This window comes from Talaromyces proteolyticus (genome assembly GCF_021365285.1).
Source record: "Talaromyces proteolyticus strain PMI_201 chromosome Unknown BGW36scaffold_1, whole genome shotgun sequence".
Taxonomy (NCBI): domain Eukaryota; kingdom Fungi; phylum Ascomycota; class Eurotiomycetes; order Eurotiales; family Trichocomaceae; genus Talaromyces; species Talaromyces proteolyticus.
The window spans coordinates 206,287-232,610 of NW_025764277.1; the positions used below are offsets into that span (position 1 = coordinate 206,287).

The window sequence follows — 26,324 nt, forward strand, 5'->3', positions numbered from 1 at the left end:
ATTTGGAGTGCTTGAGGAGTAGGAAGAGGATTCGTAGGCGAGAAAACGAAGTAAACTGGGGCACTCGCTTCTTATCAGCTCCGAGAAGCGGTCAGCGGCAGGCGTGTTGCGAGATAACGATGCGCACGAGGTCCCGCAATTTCAACACGGCCTAAAAAGAAAAGAGATCGATATGAGATGATGCAAGGGTAAGGAGGCGGATGATTTCGAAACCAAGGCAGTAGTAATGGGAGTCAGAGGAATGCTCCAGGCTGATAAGCACAGCGAGCAATCAAGGGTTGCACAGGTTGATAGGGACAAAGAGGAAAGCTTCGGGAACGTTATCCGGAGTATAGAACGTGTCACGGAGAGGACGCCATGCACAAGGAGGGAGGACTCTTGCGTCGTTCTCGCGGTTCTTTTATCTCAAGCTTGAGCCTTGTACCAGATTTTCTTTTCGCAGCGAAAGCGACAGGTGGCTGAGGGGCGGCGGCCATTGCGGGATATATAAGAATAGGTTTGTGAAAAGCTGGCTCACGACGTCAGACTGGGCGGGCCTCGCTGCGATCATTCGGCGGCAAGATGCGGTCAGGTACGGGGGGAGCTAGCCCATTACGCTGCTAGCGCGGACCACTTCCTAATATTCCTTAGCATCCGTACAGAGTAATTATTTACCAACTAATTACTCTTAGTAGAATTGACACGCAGGATGATTATTCTTGTGATGCATCTAGTTCTTTTGTCCGGCCGCGTGACTGCGTGCGCATGCTCTCATATGCCGCCATTCCGCTGCCATTCTGCCGCTATCCTCGCGCTTGAGCATCCTGCCATTGACCCCGTCTATGATATCTCCAGTGCAGCAGAGGCAAAGATGATGCTATAAATGGTAGGTGGCAGACCCGCCACCGTCCAGGCTGAGCCTCGGCTGTGAGTGGCCAGCTGCGCCGCTAAGGCCCACTGTCTCGTCGCTGCCACCAATCAGCAAGGAGAGCCCAACACCGAGCATTGCCTAGTTACCAAGTTACATGGTATTACTAGTACGCGTACCATTAATAACCATATCAATCTGGAGCATTCTCGGTTTAGAACTTCTCCTTCCGGAAGACTGGCTATGGCCATGTCTTAAATTCCTGTGTTGTGGTGACGAGTCATCTGAGATCCATAAGGCGGATACCGACAGGGCGGTTCCTTATCGAAGAATGTCAGCATGCCCGGAAGTTTTGGCACGAAAGGGTTATCTGTCAGCAGCACCTAGGCGGTCCCGGATTCCAGATTCAGCAGGCCCAGTATGTCCAGATCATAATATTAGTTTAATATTATACCTATGAATAAGAGGCATATAGACTCTCGGGATTGGTATCGGCATACCGGCACTACCGAGAGAGCACGCCAATCAACAACGGCAACAGACCCATGCAAACTTGTGCACCACACCGACTCTATGAATGTCTTCGAATAATATAACGTATATCAATATTCACGATATTACGATCATAATGGTGATTATTCCTGTTGAAAGAATACAGCAGAATTACACCGGATACGGCTCCACAATTGCGACAATTGAAAAATTCAAACCATAAAACACGTCATTTTCATCGCCGAGAAGTCCGGCTGCAAAAAAATGGCGCAAAGGGGACAATTCTGATATTATTTGGGTCGAAAAGATGAAGCTATTAATAATGGATTACCTCACAAAAACCAGGATACGCCATGTTTGGTCACAGCGATTGTTCCAGACTTGCGTTCCATGGCAGTGGGGCGGCGATCTTGCGACTTAAACCCCGCGTAATTTCGACGGCGGGAAAAATTGATGCAGAAATGAAGTAAAAAAAAAGGACAGGAAGAAGCGAAAAGGAAGAAAATTCCCGCATCACGAGGTCACTTGACTGGCGTGCGTCTCAGCGTGCCAGGACCCAAGCCTTCGTCTCAACAAGTCTGGTATGCCAAGAAGGCCGGACAAGCTTTTCCTTCCCCAACGGTGGGCCTGGTGGCTCGACTCGGGGCTTTGCGGGGAAGCGACGAGAAAAACAGCACTCGGATTACGAAAAGAAACGGACTATCCACGGTGATTTGTTCGTTGTGTCAACATTAATCTGCACGCAGTCCATAACTGAATCCTCTCGCTGATGATATTATTCGCGCGCAAAAGCACGAATTGAGCTGGCCAGAAATCGTCAACTGCGTACCGGGAATTGCCGTCGGTGCCGTCAGTAAGCGAGTTCTCTTGCTATAACAACAATTAAGGGGCAGGTCCAGAGATCAAATTCTCAGAGTCACCTGAACACGCCGTAAGTGTTCCTGGGAGATCTGGCTGAGTGCACAAGCCACGCCACGTGGCGTTAGCCTGTCTGTCAGTAGTGCTGCTCGGTAGTACTCAGTAGCTCATGTTGGCTCTAAATATCATACTTCGAGAAATGTATGTTTTCTGATCATGTGAGCTACGGATTGCCCATCTACTATGGGCGTGCGCTGGCGCAATACTTGGGCGGTCTAGGACAGCGACTAGCGATAATTATTGATAATTATTAATAAGCTGTTCTCGAACAATGGTTATCCTTAGGCTCTCACCTGACCTGATACCGGGCCACCGGCCCGGCCGGGGTTCACCTGACACCAAGAAACTTCTCCATTACGTTCTTAATTTCCTGACCTACACTTTCCAGCCTCAACCCGGTCACTTATAGCAAGCAAGACCCTGCTGTTGGTTGATGCCTCGTTGACATTCTTGCTTCTAATGCGTCGTATCTGTCATTCGAATCGGACGGGTCTATCGACAGATTTTTTTTCCATGTCCGAGGTTGAATCGAGTATCTACCCATCTTGATCAACTTCGATCTCAATACTTAAAGCATCGTACCTTCCTTCTCGAGTTTGTACCAGCACCTGCCAGCGATTGTACAAGAACCTGACCTTGCAAACTGTTACCATTGAAGTGGTACCTTCACAAGCCAGTACAATTAGATGACCAAACTTTGGTATAAATGCGTACTGTTTACTAACCAGTAAATATGAAATATGCACAATCGAAACGCTTCAAGCTCGTGGCTAACCAGCCTTTGAACAATGGCTGTCACGAACTACTAAAATCAATTATAAAATGGGTTGGTGATTGTACAGGTTCAGCTTCTTAACTGAGCTTTTATAGAAAGAGAGCTATTAGTCCCCAACTATCCTAGCCATCTATCAAATGAGCGCGCTCTCCAGGCTACATACAACATTTTGAATGAGGGGGCTCTTTAGCACAGCCACACAATTGCCCTATATAAAAGCTTTGTTTTCTTCCTCCTTCTGCTTCTACAAACCCTACCCTGATCGAAAAGCCGTTCGTCGACTTTATTTCACAAGAAGTAGCAAACATGGGCTCTTCCTCCCTTCATATCGAATACGGCCTCAATGGAAAAATTCATTATTTCAGCCCTCTGCAGCACTGTAATGCATGTTACCAGATGCACGCCCGCGGTGCACCTTGGAAATGCCCAAACAATCTTTTGGGACCCAGTTTGAAACTCTCAGACATCGCTTCCTTGCCTCCTTGACTGTGTGAAAAGTGCGGAGAATATTATTACCCAAACTTCCCTCCTCGTCGCTGCGTCATTTCTTCTTGTCGGAAGCCGGCGTGGGAAATTGCAGCCTCGAGGGGATATTGCATGGAGCATACGTTTATAGCTATAGGAATTCGAATGCAGATGGAAACGGAAAGGCAGTCAAAACAGAATACCACATCATCAAAACGTCAGATGAACGGTCTCAAGACGTTGAAGGCATATCAGACCAGGGAACCTAGCAGCGCTGGCGTGGGGAGACTCTCTTCATGGGGGAATGAAGCGGAGCCTGAAGAAATGGCAGATTGCAACAAATTCCGCATCTGCAGTCACGACAAAATAACACTTCCTTAAAAGGTCGGATGAACGGTCTCGAGACGTTCAAGGCATATCAGACCAGGGAGCCTAGCAGCCAGGGTCTAGAGAGATTCTCTTCGCGAAAGAAAGAAGCTGCGCACCCTTTCAGTCATGGTTTACAACCGTTTTTGAACCTGCAGTTACAGCAGTATAACACATCCTCAAATAGGACGAGCAATCTCGGTCCACGGAAGCCACGTGAAACCAGAAGCCTCAGCAGTTCCTCTTCATGGAGAAACGATGCAGCGTAGTCTTCATAAAGTAATGCTCCATACCCGGCTCTGAATCTGTGATCATAACAGAGTACCACATCCTCAAGAAGTCAGACGAGTGGGGTGCCCAGCAGCTCGGTCACTTCGCGGACATTTGAAGCAACGTAACCTTTTAAGCAGGAATGATTTTCACCCTGTTTCGGGCTGGCGTTTGAACGCTACTCGTGAGGAACAACCACCATATTATGGACGGAACAACCGATACCCCGGGTAACTATTTTGGACGTGAGTTATGATTTAATTTGAAAAGGGGTGCTTATGTGATATGAAGAGATGATATACGAATGGGATGTATTATGACTAGATGATTATGTTGGATGAATAATGAAAGCGGGACATCTTTATTTCTCAAGTTTTATGTATGTTTCAACATGTCGGCATATCCCTGAGCTTATGCGGGGAGTGATATATACTCATTAAAAGTGGATCCGACTAGCAAGGAAAGCTGAAACCAAACACAGGATGAAATCATACATCCTCATCATCTTCGCGTTTGGGATTACAATGCGGGAACAATCGTCTGACACTATCTGAAGAGAGCTGCCCGATCAAGCTCACTGACAGGTCAACTCATCCAATGCGAATTCCCTGCATAAGCTGTGTCAGTAGATAGGTCGGCTAAGCTAGCACGATCGACCTGTTTGAAGTGTGTACACGGTTGGGCCCTCTTTGGCAGGAGCAGGATCCTATCCCCCTACTCTTTGAGACACCCGTTCTAGGTAGCTGGGCCTTATTGGCCCTTGGACACTGGATCTGCCCGATAAGAGATACATCGCGAACGTGGGCTGCTAGGAAAAGGAGCGGTGAGCGGCCAGATGGATCGAATCGATCGATTGGAAGCGCCCTACAATTCTTCCGCGCTTTCCGTGGCAAGCTGTTGGCTGGAGGTCGAGCTGATTGGCGCGCTCGGGTAGGGCGAGCCTCATCGATCGCCTTCCTTCGTGTTCTGGACCGAGCCGAGACATGGCGTGGTCAGGCAGAAGCGCCTTCAACTTGGGAGTCGTAGTAGGGTGATATTATTGTCAGAGTAGGGGTGAAAGAAAGCGAACGGCAACCAGGGTAGATGCGAATCAATAGTCCGGAATAATATTAACCTAGTAGGAATACAGAGTAGTCACTAGTTAGTCGCACCCCTGGCAAGGCGGGCGGACTATTGGGCGGTGGAGACGGGGATCCCCCGGGGAAGCCGCGCTGGAATGGGGGAAAAGTTGGGGAAGGAAGGAGCGAGTGGGCCCCTTTGTGCTTTTAATAATATTGATTCTTCTATTTTGGTATCATCCCCAGTTTCTCTTTTCTGTCGACTCCAGAATATGAAATGACAATGATGAATCATTCCGTCTAGGCTCTCCCACATTCTTCTCTGCCCTTTCTCCACCAGCCCTCTTACGCAGCAACTCGTTGGGTACCGCCGCTGCCCTCTCCGTGCCAGCCAGGCCGTCGTGTACCAGGCGCAAGCAAGGCAAGGCAAACGCATAGACAAGTCAGAAGAAAGAAGAAGAAGAACAAGGACTGCACAAAGGTCCACGTCAGCGACCGAGAGCCAACTTCGGCTGTCCACATCATCATCATTAACCAGCCCTTGCAAACCAACAACTAGGACTAACCATAATAAATAACCGCCATATTTAATATTTAAGGCTGCCTCGCTCCTTCCGCCTCCCCTGCTGCCTGTCGCACCTAACTCTCTCCTCGCCCCTGGTAAGCACGAGACCTCCTGCTCTTCCTTGTCATCCAAGCTGCAGCTAACATCCCGCAGTCTAATTAATCTTCACGGCTGTCGGGTATTCTCGGGTCTACGCTATTACCATTTCCATTATTCGACTCCGTGCGAACTTGCCGTGGACTATATTTACGCTGTGATTGGCATTTGACAAATCTGACGTGTGCAACGCGTTAGCTGAGCTTCCTCGGTTCTTCGGTCAGCTAATAATCAGCTTTCACAAGCATATCGGCCCCAGAGTTATCCGTTAGACTACCGACACCAGCTCAACTTTTGCACGACATCATAGTCTCATTGATTCCTGAACGACGATATTGAGGTTACAAAGACGAGATAATCACAAATCAAGCTTGTTTATCACAATAATCCTCATCCCACAATGGCTTCGACATTTCCTCAAAATCATTCTCAGTCCAACATCAACGGTCTTATGACATCATCCGGGACCTTCAGTCACCAAGATATTTTTCGTGCCCTCGAGGCCTCAGCTTCCATCTTGCCTAAATACTACACCAAGCAAAAAACACCCACGTCGCCGGAATCCTCTGCTGGCTTGTCGGTAGAACATCCAGATTACAACTTCCAGCAGCCGCCTCCGCCGCCGCCATCGCCAGTCGGGTTTCCGTCAAGTCCGACGTTTCGCAATTAATTTCCTGCTGTGCACATCCTGCCTCGTGAGGTGTAAAATGTTCTCGATTGCAAATTGCTAGCAATACAAGCGTGTCTGTTATCAACGTCGTATGGACGGGTCCGCCTTGCTCTTTGCTCTTTGCCTGCATGCAGAGCCAGTCATTGTTTTTATTATCTCTGTACATAATTATTGGCCTCGGACGGCGTTGCGAGGGATGTAACTGGCGTTAATGCACTTACATAAAAATTAACCAGTCTGCCTGTTTTGAGCACAATATTATATCGTAGTAAACATCAAGCCGACAGTTCACCCGATACTCGCGTTGTCGACATCACGTTGCACAGCGGCATTTGCCGGCCCGCCATTATCATTTGCTCCACTTTCAATTCGATTATACAGCTCCTCCAATTCCTTGATCGCATCGAGATCGCCCCCGATCGCGTTTCGGTTCAGCCGGTACAAAGTATCCAGTCGTTCCTCCGTAGAAGCCCACGCAGCGAGTTTCTCTTCAAACTGCTTTCCCCTTTTCGCACTGAAAACTAGTTGCAACATATCCGTCTCCCCCCTCGCCCTCTTGATATCCATTAGCTCCTGCAGAAAGCGCGTTTGAGCGTTTTTGCCCGCTATATTGGTCGCATCTAACTCGCCCTCCGCCGCCCCGATTTTGTCTTGCGGATCAGATGCCGAAATAAGATGCGTTTTGCGACCGACGATCTTGATGCGGTTGGCAGCTATGAGCGAGTATCCGTCGGTGGTTTTGAGGTAGCTGGGGTCCGGCTGGTCTTCGGGTTTGGTGAAGTGCATATCTGTGCCAATCATATCGGCCCACTCGCAGCTGAAGATGTGGTTGCGGTACGATACCAGCGGGTTGCTGCTGTGCAGTTCCATGATTTGGATTCGCTTCTCCATGTCGTCGCGAGGGTCGACCGGGTCGTCTAGCCGCGAGTGCGTCACGTCGGCGAAATCGACGGGCGGGTCGAGCGTGGCTTGCGAGGGCGACGAGGGGGGTTCGCTGGCGGGGAATGTTACTGGAGCAGCTCTGCGGCGTCGTGGACGGATGGGGCCATTGTGCGAGGTCAGGTCGATGTTGACGTAGAAGGTCTGAAGAATGAGTTAGTAGGGGGACGAGTGCAGACTCAAGAGAGGAGGGAGTGTCGTACCTCGGTTTCTGTTTCGTCGTATTCATATTCGTACTCTAAATCTTCGCCTGGTTGTTGCCCTACAGACATGGCGCGATGATACAATTATTCCTGGGGAAAACCGTTGAAGATATTTTGGGTTCCCCGCAGAGGTGATCGCGGATGCAGAGTCTGGCTAGTGCTGTGGCCAGGATTAAGGATTAAGCTCATGCCGGATGCAGGCTAACCCGATCGGCCCTGCGCCTGCCATTACCCTCACATCCTGTATTCTTCTCATGCACTAATTCAGCCAATTCTATTCATGCGAAACAACATTGGGGTTTCAGGAATGTATAGTTCATTGATGGTGAGTAATCAACCAATAGCTATGTACCAGGCACTCTCTGTTCTCGTAACTGGTCACCACTAGGCCAACAATTCCACGATACGACATATCAGTATCACCGTGGCTCATATGGGATAGACTAGCTGGTAGTATACACGAAGAGAGTCATGAGGCGTTATATTTTATAATGAAGAACCGCTAGGCTGGATAGTGGACAGACAAGCCTGATCAGCGACGCTAACTACGGAAGGCTCTAATATTAAATACTACTGCACATCCCACCACATGGGGCATGACGTAATGCTACGATTACTCAGTCGAAAACGGGCATTGGAATGTTCAGATAAAATATAGTCACGCTTTACGTACAATAATAGCATACAGTACGTGTATGGTTATGGCAATGGCTATTAATAATCGCCAATGCCGGCTGCGGGCGGAACAGCAGGGCGCAGGGAGGGCAGCCATTGGCGGATGATCGCCTGCCCGAGATCGGGTTCGTCGGCTGACAAGGCTTGTTCACCACGGCGTGCCTGCAGGTGCTCAACCACCCACAGCCTGCCGTTCTGTCACACATCTTTTCTCCTCTTCCTACATCTCTTCGTGTTTTCTCCCCCCGCCCATCCATCGCCAGCACCATCGCCATCAATCACCGCAGCGCGCTTGTTGGCCTGCGGGAATGCTCTTCTTATACTGGCCCTGCCGCTGACTGGTGGTCTGGTACCGCAATTATCCCTAAACCCTCCCACCCCATCTACATCCCGCCTTATCGTTACGAGCCCTATCACTACTATATACCATCACCCTTCCCTCCTGTCTTCGCTCTTTCTCCTCTCTCCCTCTCCGCCGACTACGCCCGCGGGATCCTGGTTAGATTGTCCTTCTACCGCCGGCCCGGTAGACTATCTGCCCATCGTGAATCCTTTCGGCACTTTTCTGGCTAAACGTCGGAAGTCCCGGAACGCCTCTTGCAGCGACTTCTATATAAATACACCAGCCCAGGACAAATCGGCCACGGAGTCCTGGCTCCGGGACCCTCCGTGCATTTCAGTCTGATGTCTCGTCGAATGTCAAAGGGTATCATCATCGTCTTGTCGACTTTGATTGCCTATCTCTCGATCGTCAGCCTTTTGCGTACTGTTAAGCCGTCCCTGTTCGTATGGTCAGAAGAAGACTTGGAGGAGTCAGAATGGCTGGCCACCTCGACGTCGTGGTGGGACCGCAAACTATGCCGGTTCTTCGGCCTATGCGGAATCGCTCACGTCCATCTAGTTCGGACATCAGCCAGACATGATAGAGCCATGAGCCAGAATCCCATCGGTGTCGACGATGACAAAGACTTCCGTCTGGATTGGACTGTCACGGATGGAGTGACGACAAACTGGACGAATGATGCACATATCCTGGGAGAGATCCCAGAGTACGTTCTGGAATACGCACCGTTGGTACATTTGTTCTCGGGCGAGGAGTTCTGGCCAGGCGATATCGCGGAGCATTTGGCACATTCAACTCCGCAGCTAAACTACACACCCGTTCAGGCTGAGTGGGACCACCCTTCATTGCACACTCTGAACGACTTGAATCAGTGGGAAAGTGGAAAGCACGTCTACCTGACAAGCAACGATAATGTTGAGGACCGGCCTGCTTGGTTAGGGGGAGAAGTTAACATTCCTCGACCTCTACCGAACCAACCCAACGAACCTGATGAGCCCCCAACTAACGATAAACCTGTGTACAACGAAGACGATGACCGAGGAAAGTGGTACGACGCTGGAGACTGGCAAGATAATGTCGGGGCTCGTGTGGAAGACCCAGTCCTCGACGAAGGGTATTCGCACTGGGAGGATGGAGACGAACTTCGCAAGAGACATGGTGGCAAGCCTGTCCGCGGAGGACGCAGCGATGCCCCGGCTGTCTTGGTAGTTATTGACAAGGGCAACGACATCGTGGATGCATTTTGGTTCTATTTCTACAGCTACAACCTAGGGAATACAGTCTTTAACGTCCGTTTTGGCAACCATATTGGTGATTGGGAGCATTGCATGGTGCGATTCTTCAAGGGCCAACCGAAAGCGCTGTTCTTCAGCGCTCATACCGCGGGCGAGGCCTTTAGCTACGAGGCTGTCGAGAAGCAGGGTAAAAGAGTATGTTTACCTGACTAATATATATAATCAGATGACTAACGATCAATAGCCTATCATTTACTCGGCAACAGGCACGCATGCAATGTACGCTACGCCTGGCATCCATGAATATGTGCTTCCCTGGGGTCTGCTCCATGATCAGACCGATCGCGGCCCACTTTGGGATCCCGTGTTGAATTCGCACTACTACACCTACAACTACCTGACCGACACTCTCCGAGCGTCCAATCTCTCCCCACTCGCACCCACCGAGTGGTTCTACTTTAATGGCCACTGGGGAGACAAGTTCTACCCGCTAGGCGATCCTCGCCAGTACCGGTTTGCGGGTCAATATCACTACTCCAACGGCCCACTCGGGCCGCGCTTCAAGCACCTCGGTCGACGCAAGGTGTGCCAGGGCAAATTTTATGAGGCGTGCGTGATCCGCAACTTTGTCGATGAGGAGAAGCGAGCGAAACGATGGGCGGGAGTCGGTGCTGGCGAGGAACCAGAAGACGAAGATCTCGAGTCGATCATGGGACGTCGCGAAAACGCGCTAGTACAATATGCGGAGGCGCAAAAGAACCCTGTCAGGTAGCGCTTTTCCTTTTTTTTTTTTCTTTCTCTTTAGTTCTGCTAGACCGGGAGGGGTGCTGGGTTCGCTTCATCATGATTACTGCTACTGCACAGTGTTGACGCTCGTATTATTGCTCTCTTTTTTCTATTTTATTATACCCCGATAATGTTCTGAAATATGGCACGTTTGCATACTAGATGCCTTGATTGGATGATGAAGTTGATGAAGAATAAAGACAGACCATGAAACTTGGGTTAGCTATAGAATCCACCTTTTGCATCAAATCCATATACGAGACATGAGTATTGTTATTACATTGAATATTCCCTGAGCAAGCGTTAACAGACAACGTGGATACATGCATGCACCAGATTTGTCGACCACCGTGGCAACCCAGTTGATCAGCTGTCTGTGCTCAGATCATTCTCGAGAATAATAGATACTCTAGTGGCCCTAGCCTTTTCTTGTCATCACTTAATTCTAGACTCTAGTATTCTACAGGACCAGGTACATGCATTGATAGCGCTGGTAGGACTAGTACGTAGTAGAGCAGGCCCAGCAGGAACGCACATGGGTTCATCTATTGGCTTCGAGCACGGAATACTACAGGTGCTAGATAGTGTGCATCCGCACTAGGAGAGTCCTAATAGCGCGGGATCGGCGCTGCTAAATCGACGTTGATACCAAATACTATCTATTAAATATTCATTCATGATATTCGTATTTGCGTGTATTTGATATTTACTTGGAAGATGTGATGAGCATGCGATGCGTTGTGGGCCTATAGTGGCTTAGGATATCTGCAGACAGATATTTCGCTTTAACTATGTGATTATTATATCAATTGATGTTGATGTGATGATTAATAGTTATACTTACGGGTCGATAGCGATTGATACACGCCAATATGACAAAGTTTGAATACAGTAATTACAGTTTTCTAACAGTCTTTCATCTGCATTTATACCGATTTATGTGTTAGATTATTTAGGCTTCTTAGAGGGCCGCTTGTTGATAATGCAAAACGGTCAAACAATATTTGATATTGACATGAGGAGAGCTCATATGCCCAATTTACTTTTGTGGTGCTATATTCAAACCTTCTCACCTTACTGTATAATACACATGTGTTATACAATAGTGATATCTTACCAAGAGTACATATGTATTCTTTGAATATTTAATATTGGTAATATCAACATTTGAAGAGGTCGATTCATTCTCTCTAGCTTGTCATATTATATCTCGTCTACTGATGTCTGTGGCTCGCATATTATACTCTCAAGTCATTGCAATAGCTGATCGTCTCTGCGCTGTCAATCAATTACATACATCTATCGAAATTTCTAGCGCAAAAGGTATCTAACGATATCCCAGTCTTACATGTACCACCACCCACGGCATTCCAACTAATAAGCGTGTTCAGGATATATAAAGTCAACGTATACAAGTCATTCATCATGATCAAAGTAAAACACCAACGCCAAACAGCACCCCATTCAAAGCCGACATGATATATATAGTAACATACCGCACAAGCCACCACAAAACCCATCAAGAATGCTCGGTACGACCCAGTTGATAGTTGCTCGAAGACGACTCGGGAAACGAATTCGTACCGTCTTTCGCCGGGCTATATTCGGTATCAACCTCAGCACGAACTTGCTCAGCGACCTCCGCCGTTTTCCCAACCACGACATCGCCTGCATCGGACTCGTCATCGCTAGGGGTGATATCCCCGAGTAAAGCTTGTCGGCGCTCATCGTCCAGGTGTGAATTTCGGAAACTTTCTTCACCGAACTGTTGAGGTTCGTCGTGAAGAAGCGGCTTCCGTTTGATGAAGGTGTCTACAATGTAATATTGAATCGCATTCATGATCAGAGGAAATAAGAGCATGACGAATATAATTTGTAAAGCTGTGTTTCCTTCGGTCCAGCGAAGGGCCCAGTCTCCGATCTTGACGATCACAGGGAATACCTGGATGAGGATGAAAACCGCAAATTTCATCCATAACAGAGCCAAGAAATATAGCACTGCTTGTTTAAACCACCACATCACCCGTGGCGGATTTCCATAATTGCCAGACTCGATCGATTCGGGTGGTCGTGCGAGAGGGGTGTATAAAGCAAGTTGATTGATAATAAGTAGAACCAGATACAGAATCGGTATTCCGAGCGTCGTCTAACGGGAAGAGCTTGTTAGTAACCATGCATCCCAAATTGGAAAATAAAAATGAAAATAAAAATAAAAATAAAACTCACGTCAATCCCAAGGTTGAGCAGGTAGAAAGAACACGGATTAGGTTGGTATGCCTGCCTAATTTCGAAATGGCCCGCAGAAAACATGGACAATACTAGATTTGCTAAGTGTAACATCACTGAGCCAAAGACTTGCTTTGACACATCAAAGGCCCAGATCTTCAACGGACGTTGTGGTCGCTCCTTCCATCTTTTGTATACCAGCGACAGCAGTGCTAGGCCCCCAAGGCAGCCTGGATTAGGAGAGAAAAGGGCCCTAGAAGCTGGCACTCGCCGTTGTCAGGAGGATCGTAGTTTTCCATAGTACTGATAGCCGTAGCAGTGGAAAATGCAATAGAAGTAACGGATGATAATTGCTGCGGTGCTCCCGTTGCAGATGTTGCCGCGGCCGTCCAGGCTGGCGCTTCCATGATGTGATGCTGCCTCAAAGAAGAGACGTCAGCGGGTATAGAGTGACGTGGATCATGAATGAGAGTGAATCGTGTGTCGGTTTAGGATCATAAGAGAGTTATGGTGAGGATGAGAATGATAGGTGGCCCCCGCATGCGTGATACTCACAAGGTAAATGAGGTACTGATGAGGCTGAACGGCAACTTGGCGATGTGACGTTCACCAGTGCGGAGAAGTGATCAGCGCATGGACCGTCGGCGATCCGCCACCACCCGCCGAGACGATAATAGCAAGACCCTTGCTGCATACAGTATCAACATTTTCTGCCTTTCCTCTGTATTTACACCAATTTATGTTGAATTAAATCTAGGCTTTTTGGCACCAGTATATGCAAAAAGTTCAAATTTTATTAGCAATAATATGGGGAGGGCTCCTATATCTAATTCATTCCTGTGGTTCTGTATTCAAACTTTCTTCACCCTACTGTAGGCTAAATGAAGATTCTACTATTTCAATGTTATTTGCAAATTTATACCATATATGATTGGTGATTCTGACTGGTGCGATTGGAGATTCTACGGATTTTACACATCGGAAAATCTCGAGGCAGTCGTGACATAGCTCATCATCCTTTTCCATAAAGCAAATAATAGCATACAATGTCAATATTCCATGTCAATACTGACAAAGACAATATCGATCGATCCTTCCAGAATGAGAATATGCTTTGAAGTGGAAGTCAAGAAACAGCCGTCATAACAATTGATATCGAATAACTAATATGTCATCGGGAAGGGAAACAAATGGTAAAAAGAAACGCCAGACCCAGAAAACCGACAGACAGAGAGGCGCCAGAGGACGAGGAGGCCATAACACACACCCTCCACAAGCTTTTGCTCACGGCTGATAAGTATGAGAAGGAAGTAATACCGTAACTATTCTATCCCGTGTTGTCGTTTGAGACGTTCTAAATTTTCTTGACGTTCTGCAAGGTCTTCTCTCGATCTAGCCATTTTCTCTGGCTGATGGTATAGGACTAGAAGAAAACCCGAGTTAGCACTGACCACTTTGTTTCCTTCCTGACAATCCGACACAACATACCGACAAGGTATCTGTTCTGAAAGTTGAACCCATTCAGTTTGTCACACGCGTGTTTTGCATCCATCACGTCCTCGTAGACAACAAAAGCGGTACCCTTGGTGTTGTTGGCGATGCCCTGGCGAATTTGCCTAGAGTACCAGGTCAGCATGCGAATGGCTGCCACCGAGGATAACTTGATTGCTCGGCTCGAAAGTTTGGCAGATGCTCACCTGATCGGGCCGAATTTGCCAAACAAGTCGAAAAGCTCCTCTGCAGTAACGTTGTAGCTATTATTCGCACATACAAGTAAGCTTCAAGTCCATCTCATGACCGTTGTAGACGAGCAAGAATCCAGTGTCGCAGTAATCTGAAATCGACGTAGCAAGACAATGATCGATGAGGCTTACCTGAGATTCTTCACGAAGAGGATACTAAATAAGAGAAGAAAGTTAGATTAAAGCCTTTTGAAAACAAATAACAAGCATCGTCTCTGTCCCGGCCGCCACGAACTACCATGGGCTGGAGGGGTCCGGAGATAGATGCAGGCCGAGGGAACACCAACCGATTGGCTTCTGGGGCGAGCTTCCGGCTCATTCTTGTGCGGACAAACACCGAGAGAGATTATTTGTAGAGATAAAACAGGGCGTAACACGCAGAGGCGTTGGACGAGCGATGCAGGACAGCGGGCAGAGCGAGGCGGACGCACGATGGAAAGAGCACGGCGAGGTGTGCCAAGCCTGGGCGGGCTTTCCCTGTTCTGGCTAGCGGCGACCCTCGGGCTCGGGAGAGGCCAGCCCGGCCAGTCTGCGAGAGGCTGCAACTTTCACGGTTCTTCGTTGACAGAGCAGCTCGTGTAGACAGAACAAGCAGCAGATTGCTGCAGGCGCTGGCGCTGGCGCAGTAGAAGAGCCGCGTGGGCCTTGGCGGCGTGGAAATGCGGTGTCGCAGAGGCTTATTTGTAGTGGTAGCAGCAGGAGTAGTCACAGTAGCACCCGCCAAGAAAGTACCTATGAGCACCCACCTCACCTCTAGACACCGCACCGCGCCTCACCTCTCCCCTCAGCATCCCGTCCATTCCTTGCCATCGCCCTCAGTCACTGCTTCTGGCTTTCGCTAGCCCTGCTCATCCCTCTCGAAAGAAGTGCCGCGTCATTCTTCTGGGCGCCAACTGCGCCAGCTCCGCGTCCCCGTTGCCGCCGTGGTTGCTGCGCTCGCTTTTGACTCTCGTCCTCGTTGCGACTTGACCTCCTCCGTTCCCAGCATCGTCGGCCGCACGCCCATCCACGTCGAGCCTCCCCTAGCGGATCTCTCATCAGTTTTTGACCTGCCAAACCTCTGACCTCGAGGATTTCTCGTCTTCTCGACCGGGAATGACTTGGCAGTCATCCCCGGTGGCCACTCTCTAGCCCACGAGGTGCCGATACCCCCGCTTCTCCCGCCTGCCGCAAAGATTCGCCGTATCACCTACCTCCTCTACGGTCGTCCCCATTCGCATCGAACCCATTAACAAGTCATCCTTTGACTTCCAATGGCGAATACATCGTCGTATTTGGGCCACCCCGATGGTCGCCCCGACAAGTATCGCACCCCTTCGCCCCCGCGACGCGCCGTCGAGCCGATCTCTCCCTCTCTCGACCACAGTTTTCAAGTGCCGTGGAACGAGCGCAGTGCTTTCCGCCCATCGAGTCTCGATCGAGCCTCATATGGCCAGGGAATTCAAGGCTCTCGAGGCTCAATTGGCGTGAATCAGCGTCACGCTTCTCTTGAGAAACGCGGAAACCACCCAAAACCCGGCCATGGTCACCACCGCACGAACTCAAGTATCGAAACCCTTGCCAACATTGCACTGGCAACCAGTCCAACGTTTCCTTCACTTCCATATGAACTCTCCCAAAATACAGCCGGTGCAGGTTCGCCGCCTTTATTCCCCTCGGCTGAATCAGAACTGGAACGACCAACAAAACGTGCACGATCTGAGAGAGCCATGTCGCCCACGTCGCAGCGCGTTGAAACCCGACCATACACCAGCCATGTTTCCGTCCCAGATAGTATGAAGACTGACGCTGAGCTTCTCTTAAACTTTGCTCGACCAAGCAATTTTCCTACGACTCATCGCTACCCGCAATCCATTAACGGCTTCACCCAGCCATACCAACATTTTCCAATTGATCAGAAATGGCCTATACACAATGACGCTAGCCTGAAATTTCAGGATACCTCAATTCCATGGCTATCTAGGAATCCCCATTCGCCTTCACGTCTACGATCTCATTCGGACGGATCCGCAGCCATTGCGCGTCCCGTCATTCACGGAATGCGACCAAACACTAGTTCGTCGACGTTGCCTGCCGTCACCTGGGAGAGCGATCAACCTCCACAAATTGATGCGTTTAGCTCATACAAATTATCTGAGGAGCATAACGCCGGAATCCCAAGGCCTCAAGGTCTCCCATCCTCTATAGACGGAAAATCCATGGATACTCTCTTGGAAGCAAAGGAAGAGGATGGAAAGTCGGACGAGTCCACACCGGCAAGCTGTGCAGCATGCCACCTTGTACGGATGGGCGTCAATGGGGAAGATCAAGGTGAAGATACTTGGATCAATTGCGATGGCTGTGAGCGTTGGTTTCATATTGTCTGTGCAGGCTTCAAGAATGATCGTGAGGTGCGCACAGTGGATAAATTCATATGTCGAAACTGTCGGCCAGTTCACGGCCAGACCACTTTTGTCCGCAAGTCCTCTCGCGCTAGGACAGCCATCGACTATGCAGGTTTGAACCAGGGTCTAGTTAAGACATCGACCGATTCTCATGAACATCACTACATTCAACCTATCAAAGACGGCAAGATAGAGTTTCTGCCTGAAAGCTTTCCACGCATGAGAGCCGAGTTGGTCACTGCTGAATTCTTTGAACGCGGCGTGGGCATGACGGAGCCTATAATTATACCAGCTGCGTTAAACCCTCGCACGTTACCCGATACTACAGATGAGAAGGCCGACTTTGACCAATTACTTAGCGAAGCACAGACGCAGGAAATGTTTGATGATCTCCTCGATAATTACCCTGGTGAGTCTGAAGTGGTCATCGACTGTGGACAGGACGTGTTAGATATGGTTGTCCCTCAAGGTCTGACCGTGCGGACTGTTGCTCAACTTTACGGTCCAGAAGAAAGAGTCGAGGTGATAGATGTCAAGTCTCAGCAAGGAGAGGACAAGAGGTGGAATATGCAGAAATGGGCAGACTACTACGAAAGCACGGGAGCAAAGGTTGTGCGGAACGTCATCAGCTTGGAAGTGTCTCAAAGTCAGTTAGGAAGACTCATCCGTCGGCCTAAGATAGTACGCGACCTCGATTTACAAGACGCTGTCTGGCCTGAGGAGTTGAAAGCAATTGGCGATTATCCTAAAGTTCAATTTTACTGCTTGATGTCGGTGGCAGACTGCTATACAGATTTCCACATTGATTTTGGAGGATCCTCAGTCTACTACACGATTCTTAAAGGAAAGAAGACATTCTTTTTCATTCCTCCAAAGGAGAAACATCTGAAAAAATACGAAGAATGGTGCAATTCTCCAGCACAAGATACAACTTTCCTTGGAGAACAAACCAAAGAGTGTTACCGGGTTGATTTGGAAGAAGGTGATACAATGCTTATTCCCGCTGGCTGGATTCATGCTGTGTGGACTCCGGAGAATAGTCTGGTCATTGGCGGTAACTTCCTCACGCGCATGAACTATGGTATGCAGATAAAGGTCGCGAAGATTGAAAAAGACACCAAAGTTCCTCGAAAATTCAGATATCCTTTCTTTCAAAAGATCCAGTGGTACACGGCTTTGAAGTATCTGAACGATGATCCTATCTCAGAGCCTGTTCTGGATGCTTTCTCTCGCAATGAAAATTACCGATTCTACCGACAATTCCCTATTTATTATGAATTTGAAGAACGACAAAATCGTGCGGCTCCAGGGGATGCATATTACAATGCGCGCTTCTACTCCCAGGCAGAACTGGAAGGGCTGCCGCAGTTATTGAGCTACCTCCTACGAACAGCCCTTATTGCAGGTAACTATTGTGTGGACGGTGTTACGATGGAAGCTAGGAATGCAATCAGGCGCTCTATTCCTAAGATGCAAGGCGATCCGGTTGACGTTGTCAAGAAGTTTGCCGTCTGGATAGCTTGGAAACGAGGGAATGAGACAGCCCCCAATTGGATCCATCCCGGTGTCATATCCATCAATTTCAAGATCGAGCAAGCAGAGAAAAGACCCGCAGGGCGACCAAGTCGACGGTCTGAGCGACATGCAGATGCTCAGAAGATGTATGCAGAACGACAAAGTCTTCAATTGGTGCCTGATCTGCCATTAGAAACGCAAAGTACTGCTGGGCCAGTCTCACAGCTTCCCGAGAACAATATACCTGTTCCTCAGCAAACCCCTGTGGCTGTCCCTGCTGTAAAAGAAGAAGCTTCTAAACCACGAAACCCGAATAAAGGCTCCGGTCTAGGTCCGAAGCGGGTAGCTTGTGATGCATGCCGTAAGAGACGAATACGATGCCGTCACAAGGATGAGCAAACTGAATCGATCGCTATTACCTCTCCCGAGAAGCCTATTACTACCAATATGTTTGACGCAGTCGACCCATACCGACAGTCAATATTAGCTCATGACGCAGCATCCGTATTGAACGCATTGGCGTCCGGTGCACTCAAGTCAAATGTCCACGAAAATGGGAACAATCTGACACTCGATCATATTGACGGGTATTCTCGAAACAACGTGAATGTTACTATGATGGGTATGCCACCAGTTTCCTTTTCTCGCCCAATGGATACCAGCCCGAATGGAGTTGGTAGCGCAAAGAAGGGCAGAAGCAAAGCCTGTGATGAGTGCCGCAAGAGCAAGGTAAGCGAAATCAATTTAGATTTTATTTGTTCACACTGACAAATTTTAGCGTCGATGCATTCATGATGAATATGGGCGAATTGATCCAGTCAAGGCTCAGGAACGTGCTAAACCTCGCGCAACACCATCAGCCAAGCGCCCGAGACCGAATGACGATGGATTGACTCCAATAATCTACAAACGGCCCAAGCCAGATGCGCCATTTGTCCCATCAGATGCTTATCATCCAGGTTTAGAAGGCAATCAGCTTATGCCATCTGGGTTTGCCCTTCCCAGCGGTCATGATCTCTACAGACATGAACATGAAGATTTATCTAATGCTCATTCCCCGCCAGAAGAGAAATTAGAGCAACATCAGGCAAAGGATGTCCCGACGGAACACGTTTCCTACGCTTCTCCGCCGGCTGTGAAGACTGATGGAGATACAGAGACGCTAGTCTCTGGACAGAGACAATCCACCCACCCTACGAATCCTCTAGTATCACCGCCAACGTCACTCGTGGGAGAAGTGGAAGTCTCACTTGGACATGCCAATGAGGAGCTCCATGGCTCCCTTGAAGGGGATATGGAGCTTTTGTACACGCCAACATCGAGTTCTCGCCATTCTTCTCGTCAGCCCCGCCAGATAGACAGATATATGCCGGATCAAATTCCGACCAAACCCACAGTACCACGACAAGGGTCTCGACAAACCTCAAGCGGAGCTACCAAGATACCTACTAAACCATCCAGTGCGCCGTCTTCCACCGCAAAGAAGCCGTTATCCCGACCGACATCATCTCACAAAAAGAGCGCTTCGCCTGCAGTTGAGAAGAAGCTGACATCATCCCCATCCACCACCAAGATGGTGAAGCGAGAGCGTAACAGCTTCACGACGGACGACGCTGACCCCGATAGCCTGCGGCTGATCAGAGAAATACAGGAACAAGAATTTGGTCTTCGACGGCGCCAAGCACGAGTCTTGTGAAAGCTGTGATGCAGAAATTTCATATTTTTCATATTCTCAGGTTCCACTAGAGATAGGTTAAGGTTTATTCGATATGGCGATTGATTCCTCTGATTTTTTTGGTTCCTGATAGGAGTATTTCGGCGCTTTTTCACGGCAAGGCGTGCGTCCATGGCGTCTGGTATTTTCTTTTTCCGGTTGGCGAATGTTCCACTCATTGACTGATTTCTCGTCTTTGCTACTATGTACTTGGTTTATTTCCGTCTTTACCGCATATGCGAGGGTACCTTCATTGTTGTCTCTTTTTTTTCCATTGTTCTGTTCGAGTGTTATCTACGTGTGCTAATATATCCCAACGCTGATTTTTCGTTTACTCTTTGCTTGCCTTAACTGCTCGGTGGTCTCTCTTTACAAGTCTGGGGATTGTCTTGTTTCTTCTCTTCTTCTTCTTCTTCTTCTTCTTCTTCTTCTTCAGAGTCATTAGCAAAGCAGACGCAGACGCTAGCTGTTACCAATATTTCACTATCCAGACAACTACGACTTCATTTCCACTGATGTCTTAGCTCATTTCTTTGCTTTCGGTTCTGTTTTGTGCACCAGGTTAAATCAGATCTGCATGTACCTTGACTACATATGTAGCCAGTGCAGTTCCTAAGTAATTCCTTATTAATTTAGTTAATACAAAGAAATTCCAAGAAATCCAGAGCACAGAAGTAGCATAAATATCAGTTCTAACTCTTATTGGCGGTCCCCACTCGCTGCGTCTTCCGCGCTAACGCACTCTCTCCGCAGAGCCGCAGCTAGAGAAGCCGAAGAAAAAAAAGATTTTGAATCAACAGCTCAATCGACTTTTCAATTCACAACAATCGCCAACGTGTGCGTTACCGAGTGCTTTTCCTGATAAAAAAATTTACGTAATAATTTTTTAGCACCGAAAATATTTACATTCAGAAAGAAGAAGCAACACTCATGGGCAGCGCAAAGCCAAAGGTGAAGGCGGGCAAGTCCAAAGCTGGCGGCGCATCAACCTTTTTTGAAGATCCTGCACCGGCCTCACGGTTCAAGTTCGACGAGTCGCGAGATGATGCCGATACTTCCAGTGACGATGACGTTCTAGAAAAGGATGAGGTGGAGCAAAAGCTCGAGAAACTGCTTTTTGGTGATGAGGAGGGCTTTCAAGCCGGGCTGAAAAGCCATGGCGGGCAGCAAACAATGGACCTCGTGATGCGGAGTGACGGAGAAGGGGAGGATGGCGACGCAGTTGAAGAAGATAAGGAGAATCTGGAAAATGTTGCTGATGATGATGTATGGTTTTGTTGCATTGCGATGTCACTTGATTCTGTGGGTATGGTTTTACTGACTGGGTATTTGTGTAGCTTTTCTTCTTCGACTCCGGCGCAGCAGAAGGCCCCGGAGTCTTGATATCGCAGCCTGAAACACCTCATTCGGACGAAGATCGAGACGAATTGGATCATACATATGAACCTGCGATCTGGGCGGATAGCGACGATGAGCGTATGGCGGTATCACTAGCGGGGCATCAGCGACTGAGGAAACTCCGGATCACCGAGTCAGAAGATATTGTGAGCGGTACAGACTACATAAGAAGACTACGAAGGCAATATGTGCGGCTTCATCCTACGCCAGACTGGGCAACCCAAGATCCCAATAAGAAACGCAGGAAGCGTGCTAGCAGTCTTGACTCTCAGGAGAGCGTTTCCAGTGGTGTGGATGAGATGGATACAGACGGTGAGACTGAATTGTCGGTGCAACCACTTGCCAAACTGCTTCAAGGCGCTAGTGACTTGATCCGAGGAAGCGAAGATAACAAGAATGGCGAACGACCAAAGCTGCGGCAGGAGGTTATAGGCATTGAGCGATTGAAAGACGTCGGGGGCGTTCAGCCGGTAAGACACATATCCTCTGTCTCGTAACTTGTATGCGCAAGAAGAAACTAAGTAGCATGCAGTCTGCCATTGACTCCTTGACTTTCCACCCCCATCACCCACTCCTCCTCTCCTCAGGTCCCGCGTCAACGTTATGGCTGCATCACATTTCGCCCAATGCACCATCCCCAAACACTCTTCTCACATCTCTCCAACTCCGCAAAACGCCCATCTACACATCTGCATTTGCGCCGCCTACTGGAAACCGGATTTATGCTGCCAGTCGACGTCGTTATTATCATGTCTGGGATCTAGACTCTGGTAAGATTGAGAAGATCAATGCCCCGGCAGACCGTAAAGAAGAGCAAAAATCCATGGAGAAATTCAGACTGTCCCCATGTGGAAGATACGTCGGGTTCGTCGGCACAGGCAGTACAGGCGGCGGCATGATCAATGTGTATGATGCGACGACCGCACAATGGATCGCACAGGTCCGGGTCGATGGTCGTGGGGGTGTGGCAGACTTTGCATGGTGGCAAGATGGCAATGGTATGGTTGTTGCCAGCACTAATGGCGAGGTTTCGGAATGGGATATTCGGCTTCGTCGCGTCGTTGCGCGATGGACGGATGCCGGTGCAATTGGCACCACTATTATTGCTCTAGGAGGTCAATCAGGTCGTCCACAACTAGGAGGAGATCGGTGGGTTGCTATCGGCAGCACCAGTGGAATTGTCAATGTGTATGATCGGAAACCATGGCAAGGTGTGGCGCGTGATGCCGAGCAGTCGAAGAAGATGGACATCCAAGACGCTATCCCCAGCAATCCGACGCCGGTCCGCGCGCTTGACCAGCTCGTCACTGGGATCTCGAGTCTCGTCTTCGCTCCGGATGGGCAGTTCATGGTCATGGCTAGTCGGTTCAAACGAGACGCATTGCGAATTGGTAAGTCTAGAGTAATCCTTTTTCTCCGGGGATATGATATAGCTAACAAATACAGTTCATTTGCCGTCATGTACTGTCTATCGTAATTGGCCTACGTCTAATACACCTCTTGGGCGAATTTCTTCGGTTGCTATCTCGCCCCAGTCGAACTACCTAGCGGTTGCAAACCAGCAGGGAAAGATTCGTTTGTGGGAGATCTATGGTTAAATGCAGAGAAACAAAACCATGATGTATATTCACGTAATATAAAAATAGCGTTACGTCTTCAAATCATTCTATACACAGCGGATATCACATGTTTCGAAACGTTAAAGTCTTGTGCTGCCAATATGCCTTTTCCTACTAAAAGTGAACAAATTCCTCCTTTCACTTTGGTCGATTTCTGGTCGATCTTCAACATAGACAAAACCTGTCTTTCCGATTGGTTCGTCGGAAGAAGCCAATGTAACTAGTTGCTGCAAGTTCTGCTTGTCAGCTGTTATGGAGATGAATCGGGAGTTGTTGCTTTTCAATCGACCGATGATGTATCCTTCATTTGGAGATCCATCACGATTATACTCTATGGTGTATGTCTAAACAGTAATTTCGTGTTGTTAATGACTATATTCTCCAGATTGAATGGGTATATCTCACCTCGATAACCGCTTCTCCTTCAGCAACTTCTACAATAGTTGGGATTGGCACATCGGTGATCTTCTCCGGAAGAGGGTTCTTTTGTGGGTAAAATCGTCCGTCGCTTCGAGGGTTTGCGGATAGGCAGACTACATGCTGATATGATAGAACACCGCCGTTTGCGAGTACTAGAGCTACTTTTTCTTTGCCAGATGGATTTCGAAGCCTTCGGACTAGATTTGTAATTGCCTGGTTGGTTAGTACATTTTTGTGGGAGTGTGAAAAGGTTCCTTTTGAGTGAATGTATCATACATGCATAGAATAGTTGTTTCCAGCGCCGCCGAAAGATGTCAGCCCGCCTAGAACGGTGATAGGCTTGGATGGGTTGCTTGGATCGAGGTTTAAATGGCGGCAAGCCAACTTAGGGACAATGGGGAAACACCTGTTTATTATCTTAGTCACTCGTACTATAGTACACTGCCAAGTACTTACGAATAAAAGTCAAAGATATCGACTGCATCTGCATTGAGGCCAGAAACAAGTAATGCCTCATCTATAGAGCGCGAAACCGCCGGGCTTGAGAAATAATTTGGCCGTTCCCAAACTGAAAGGAAGCTTATGAGCATGGTAACATAACGGCTGCATGGTGTTGTCTTACATATGTCGCTTTCTTTTGTTCCCGCACCGCCCAATGCATATATCCATTTCTTTTCGGGAATGCCAAGTTTTCGAGCATGGTCTACTGAAGTTAACAGGCACGCCGCTGCCATGTTGACCATATTGAATGCATTCATGAGTAGAGGATCTATCGATGCATCAGTCATTATATCAGTCATTATAGTTAAGAAAACAAAAGAGTAAATGCGTGCGGGAACAGAGAGAAATGCATACAAGGATAGCATATCATTCGATTCGTTTTGGAAGTATTCCCAATTGTTTTGGCATCATAAGCTTTTCCATAGTTCCATGCAATAGGATTCTCGGATGCAACATGGCTGAATTCGGCATATAACCGTGCTGACTCCTCGTTATTCTTGGAAGCTGACTGTCCACGATGAGCTCGGAAGCCGTTTTCATATAAAGGGTATATATGGATTGGCGCGCCCATTGAATAGATATTTCCTGTATATGACGTTAGAATCTGTATATTAATTGCCGTGTTCCTCTTGTCACTAAAGAAGTTCAAGTTGCTGATACTAACTGTGCCGTCTCTCTGATGGAGAGAATATTTCAAAATTCTCGTCCGGAGCAGTCCAGCCTGGTGGTGGATAATGTCCCGTTTTTGAGCATGCAGCCACTGGTACATTCAGTCAGTAAGTTTTTTATATCCCGTATGGATTGGATATGTTACACGAAGCCAAAGCCTCTCCACCTGTGATCAACGCAACGGTGCTTTCTCCACGAGAGATCCGGCGTGCAGCCTCATCCATAATCTTAGCTGGTTGATTTCCGCCATTTTCAGTATACGAATGATGTTTTGGTGGCTGTCCAACATTGAGTTTCTCTGCCAGGAGGCCGGGGAGATCTCCGTAAGCCCAGGTCCAGGTCCTAACAACGTCGATGCTATCAATCTGCGATCGAAGCTCCTCAACAGAATTCAAGCCAGTGTCGTGTAATGCTTGATGGATCGCATCTAGCATGAGTTCTGCAGGCTCACGGGCATCTTCGACTTTGGTGGAAGCATTTTTGATATCGCCCACGCCGACGATGACCGGGGTAAGATCCTGAACCAATGGCATGACTACTACTAGGTAAGCGAAACATTCTTGTACAATGCGTTGCCCAAGGCTATTATATACCGCGCTGCTGGGACGCTATCGAGTGGGTTTCTTGTTCTGGGGCAGTATTAATACATACCTCGGTATGAATGCGGGGGGGGATTGGGACCCGCTCGCAGCATAGCCGACGACATTCAACAGAATCATAGCCATACAATAATCAGAATGCTGCGAGTAGAAGATGACATCGCTTCATGAATCTTGTGAAAAGGAATCTCTGATTGAAGCAATGCCTCCACTGCAGAATCACTGCTGCGGGTTTTCCTGGTCATTGACAGGAGGGGTCACCGCATTAATGTTCGGAGATATACAGGAACTCTAAAGAGAGCAAACAATAATGAGCGTCTGGAGTGTACAGTACAGAGTGAGAGCACAATGGAGATCACGTGAACGGCGACCGATGCGAGGGAAGGAGCCATCGAAGCCATCGAAGCCATCGAAGCCCTGAGGCAGGAACAGGAAGGCGCAATCGAGAATGTGCGGCCTGACGATGCAGGCACCAACTGCAACCCAGGCTAGCGAAAAAGCGGAAATGACGGGCAGTACCACCTTCCCGATCGGGACAGCGCAGTGGGGCTCTGATAGGCAGGGATCGTCGCTACCTTTTCTCTCAGGCAGTCTCGTCTCCTTGTTTTGTCTTTCCTCGAAACATCAATTGGTGTCGTACCAGTACTCCGTGTTCGCAGAAGAGTTACGTTCACCACCCATGGCTTTATGTGCGAGCCACCATGCCCGCGCAGGATCTGGTTATCGGGCTGTTGGATCCCGTGTTGGACCTAATCCTCATCCCCAGAGCTAAATACGAACAAGCCTCCAGCCCGGTCCTGCGCTAACGGCATTCCTGCGATAGGAGCCATGTAC

At 48.6% G+C, this 26,324-nt stretch overlaps 8 protein-coding genes across 8 annotated transcripts; 4 read left to right on the top strand and 4 right to left on the bottom strand.

Annotated features, from left to right (window-relative positions):
- Positions 1 to 588: 588 nt before the first annotated feature.
- Positions 589 to 1,432, top strand: BGW36DRAFT_366086 (uncharacterized protein). Its single transcript, XM_046214709.1, has one exon. The coding sequence runs from the start codon at positions 1,005 to 1,007 to the stop codon at positions 1,305 to 1,307; it is 303 nt and encodes a 100-aa protein (XP_046077354.1). The 5' UTR covers positions 589 to 1,004; the 3' UTR covers positions 1,308 to 1,432.
- Positions 1,433 to 6,810: 5,378 nt separating this feature from the next.
- On the bottom strand, positions 6,811 to 7,733 carry BGW36DRAFT_284367 (uncharacterized protein; the record flags this gene model as incomplete). The annotated part of the gene is made up of 2 exons (XM_046210231.1): positions 6,811 to 7,605; positions 7,665 to 7,733. The coding sequence occupies 2 exons, from the start codon at positions 7,731 to 7,733 to the stop codon at positions 6,811 to 6,813; spliced, it is 864 nt and encodes a 287-aa protein (XP_046077355.1).
- A 1,290-nt stretch (positions 7,734 to 9,023) lies between these two features.
- BGW36DRAFT_392522 (uncharacterized protein) lies at positions 9,024 to 10,689 on the top strand (the record flags this gene model as incomplete). Its single annotated transcript, XM_046217706.1, has 2 exons — positions 9,024 to 10,112; positions 10,162 to 10,689. 2 exons carry the CDS (start codon positions 9,024 to 9,026, stop codon positions 10,687 to 10,689), a joined length of 1,617 nt encoding a protein of 538 aa, XP_046077356.1.
- Positions 10,690 to 11,878: 1,189 nt separating this feature from the next.
- Positions 11,879 to 13,552, bottom strand: BGW36DRAFT_366094 (vacuolar membrane protein-domain-containing protein). Its single transcript, XM_046214710.1, has 4 exons — positions 13,485 to 13,552; positions 13,234 to 13,345; positions 12,930 to 13,159; positions 11,879 to 12,849 (listed from the first exon to the last, which is right to left on the bottom strand). The coding sequence occupies exons 2-4, from the start codon at positions 13,334 to 13,336 to the stop codon at positions 12,223 to 12,225; spliced, it is 960 nt and encodes a 319-aa protein (XP_046077357.1). The 5' UTR covers positions 13,337 to 13,345; positions 13,485 to 13,552; the 3' UTR covers positions 11,879 to 12,222.
- Positions 13,553 to 13,811: 259 nt separating this feature from the next.
- BGW36DRAFT_310002 (putative pre-mRNA branch site protein p14) lies at positions 13,812 to 15,068 on the bottom strand. Its single transcript, XM_046212447.1, has 5 exons — positions 14,959 to 15,068; positions 14,804 to 14,827; positions 14,627 to 14,683; positions 14,418 to 14,545; positions 13,812 to 14,352 (listed from the first exon to the last, which is right to left on the bottom strand). The coding sequence occupies exons 1-5, from the start codon at positions 14,988 to 14,990 to the stop codon at positions 14,252 to 14,254; spliced, it is 342 nt and encodes a 113-aa protein (XP_046077358.1). The 5' UTR covers positions 14,991 to 15,068; the 3' UTR covers positions 13,812 to 14,251.
- Positions 15,069 to 15,924: 856 nt separating this feature from the next.
- Positions 15,925 to 20,266, top strand: BGW36DRAFT_285336 (putative PHD finger and JmjC domain protein; the record flags this gene model as incomplete). Its single annotated transcript, XM_046210312.1, has 2 exons — positions 15,925 to 19,299; positions 19,349 to 20,266. 2 exons carry the CDS (start codon positions 15,925 to 15,927, stop codon positions 20,264 to 20,266), a joined length of 4,293 nt encoding a protein of 1,430 aa, XP_046077359.1.
- A 948-nt stretch (positions 20,267 to 21,214) lies between these two features.
- BGW36DRAFT_353190 (WD40-repeat-containing domain protein) lies at positions 21,215 to 23,280 on the top strand (the record flags this gene model as incomplete). Its single annotated transcript, XM_046213410.1, has 4 exons — positions 21,215 to 21,550; positions 21,622 to 22,152; positions 22,215 to 23,073; positions 23,129 to 23,280. The coding sequence occupies 4 exons, from the start codon at positions 21,215 to 21,217 to the stop codon at positions 23,278 to 23,280; spliced, it is 1,878 nt and encodes a 625-aa protein (XP_046077360.1).
- On the bottom strand, positions 23,129 to 25,916 carry BGW36DRAFT_1118 (uncharacterized protein). Its single transcript, XM_046209237.1, has 9 exons — positions 25,543 to 25,916; positions 25,037 to 25,426; positions 24,887 to 24,982; positions 24,577 to 24,807; positions 24,344 to 24,490; positions 24,178 to 24,289; positions 23,998 to 24,127; positions 23,707 to 23,934; positions 23,129 to 23,645 (listed from the first exon to the last, which is right to left on the bottom strand). Exons 1-9 carry the CDS (start codon positions 25,595 to 25,597, stop codon positions 23,382 to 23,384), a joined length of 1,653 nt encoding a protein of 550 aa, XP_046077361.1. The 5' UTR covers positions 25,598 to 25,916; the 3' UTR covers positions 23,129 to 23,381.
- Positions 25,917 to 26,324: the final 408 nt, after the last annotated feature.

Coding starts and splice junctions, on each gene's coding strand:
- BGW36DRAFT_366086 (XM_046214709.1), top strand. CDS start 1,005: ATGGTATTACTAGTACGCGTACCATTAATAACCATATCAATCTGGAGC.
- BGW36DRAFT_366094 (XM_046214710.1), bottom strand. CDS start 13,336: ATGGAAGCGCCAGCCTGGACGGCCGCGGCAACATCTGCAACGGGAGCA. Junction 13,160..13,233: donor TTCCACTGCTACGGCTATCA/GTACTATGGAAA, acceptor CTCCTAATCCAG/GCTGCCTTGGGGGCCTAGCA. Junction 12,850..12,929: donor TGCTCAACCTTGGGATTGAC/GTGAGTTTTATT, acceptor TCTTCCCGTTAG/ACGACGCTCGGAATACCGAT.
- BGW36DRAFT_310002 (XM_046212447.1), bottom strand. CDS start 14,990: ATGAGCCGGAAGCTCGCCCCAGAAGCCAATCG. Junction 14,546..14,626: donor GGCAAATTCGGCCCGATCAG/GTGAGCATCTGC, acceptor CTGGTACTCTAG/GCAAATTCGCCAGGGCATCG. Junction 14,353..14,417: donor TCAGAACAGATACCTTGTCG/GTATGTTGTGTC, acceptor GTTTTCTTCTAG/TCCTATACCATCAGCCAGAG.
- BGW36DRAFT_1118 (XM_046209237.1), bottom strand. CDS start 25,597: ATGTCGTCGGCTATGCTGCGAGCGGGTCCCAATCCCCCCCCGCATTCA. Junction 25,427..25,542: donor CCCCCCGCATTCATACCGAG/GTATGTATTAAT, acceptor ACCTAGTAGTAG/TCATGCCATTGGTTCAGGAT. Junction 23,935..23,997: donor GAAACAACTATTCTATGCAT/GTATGATACATT, acceptor CTAACCAACCAG/GCAATTACAAATCTAGTCCG.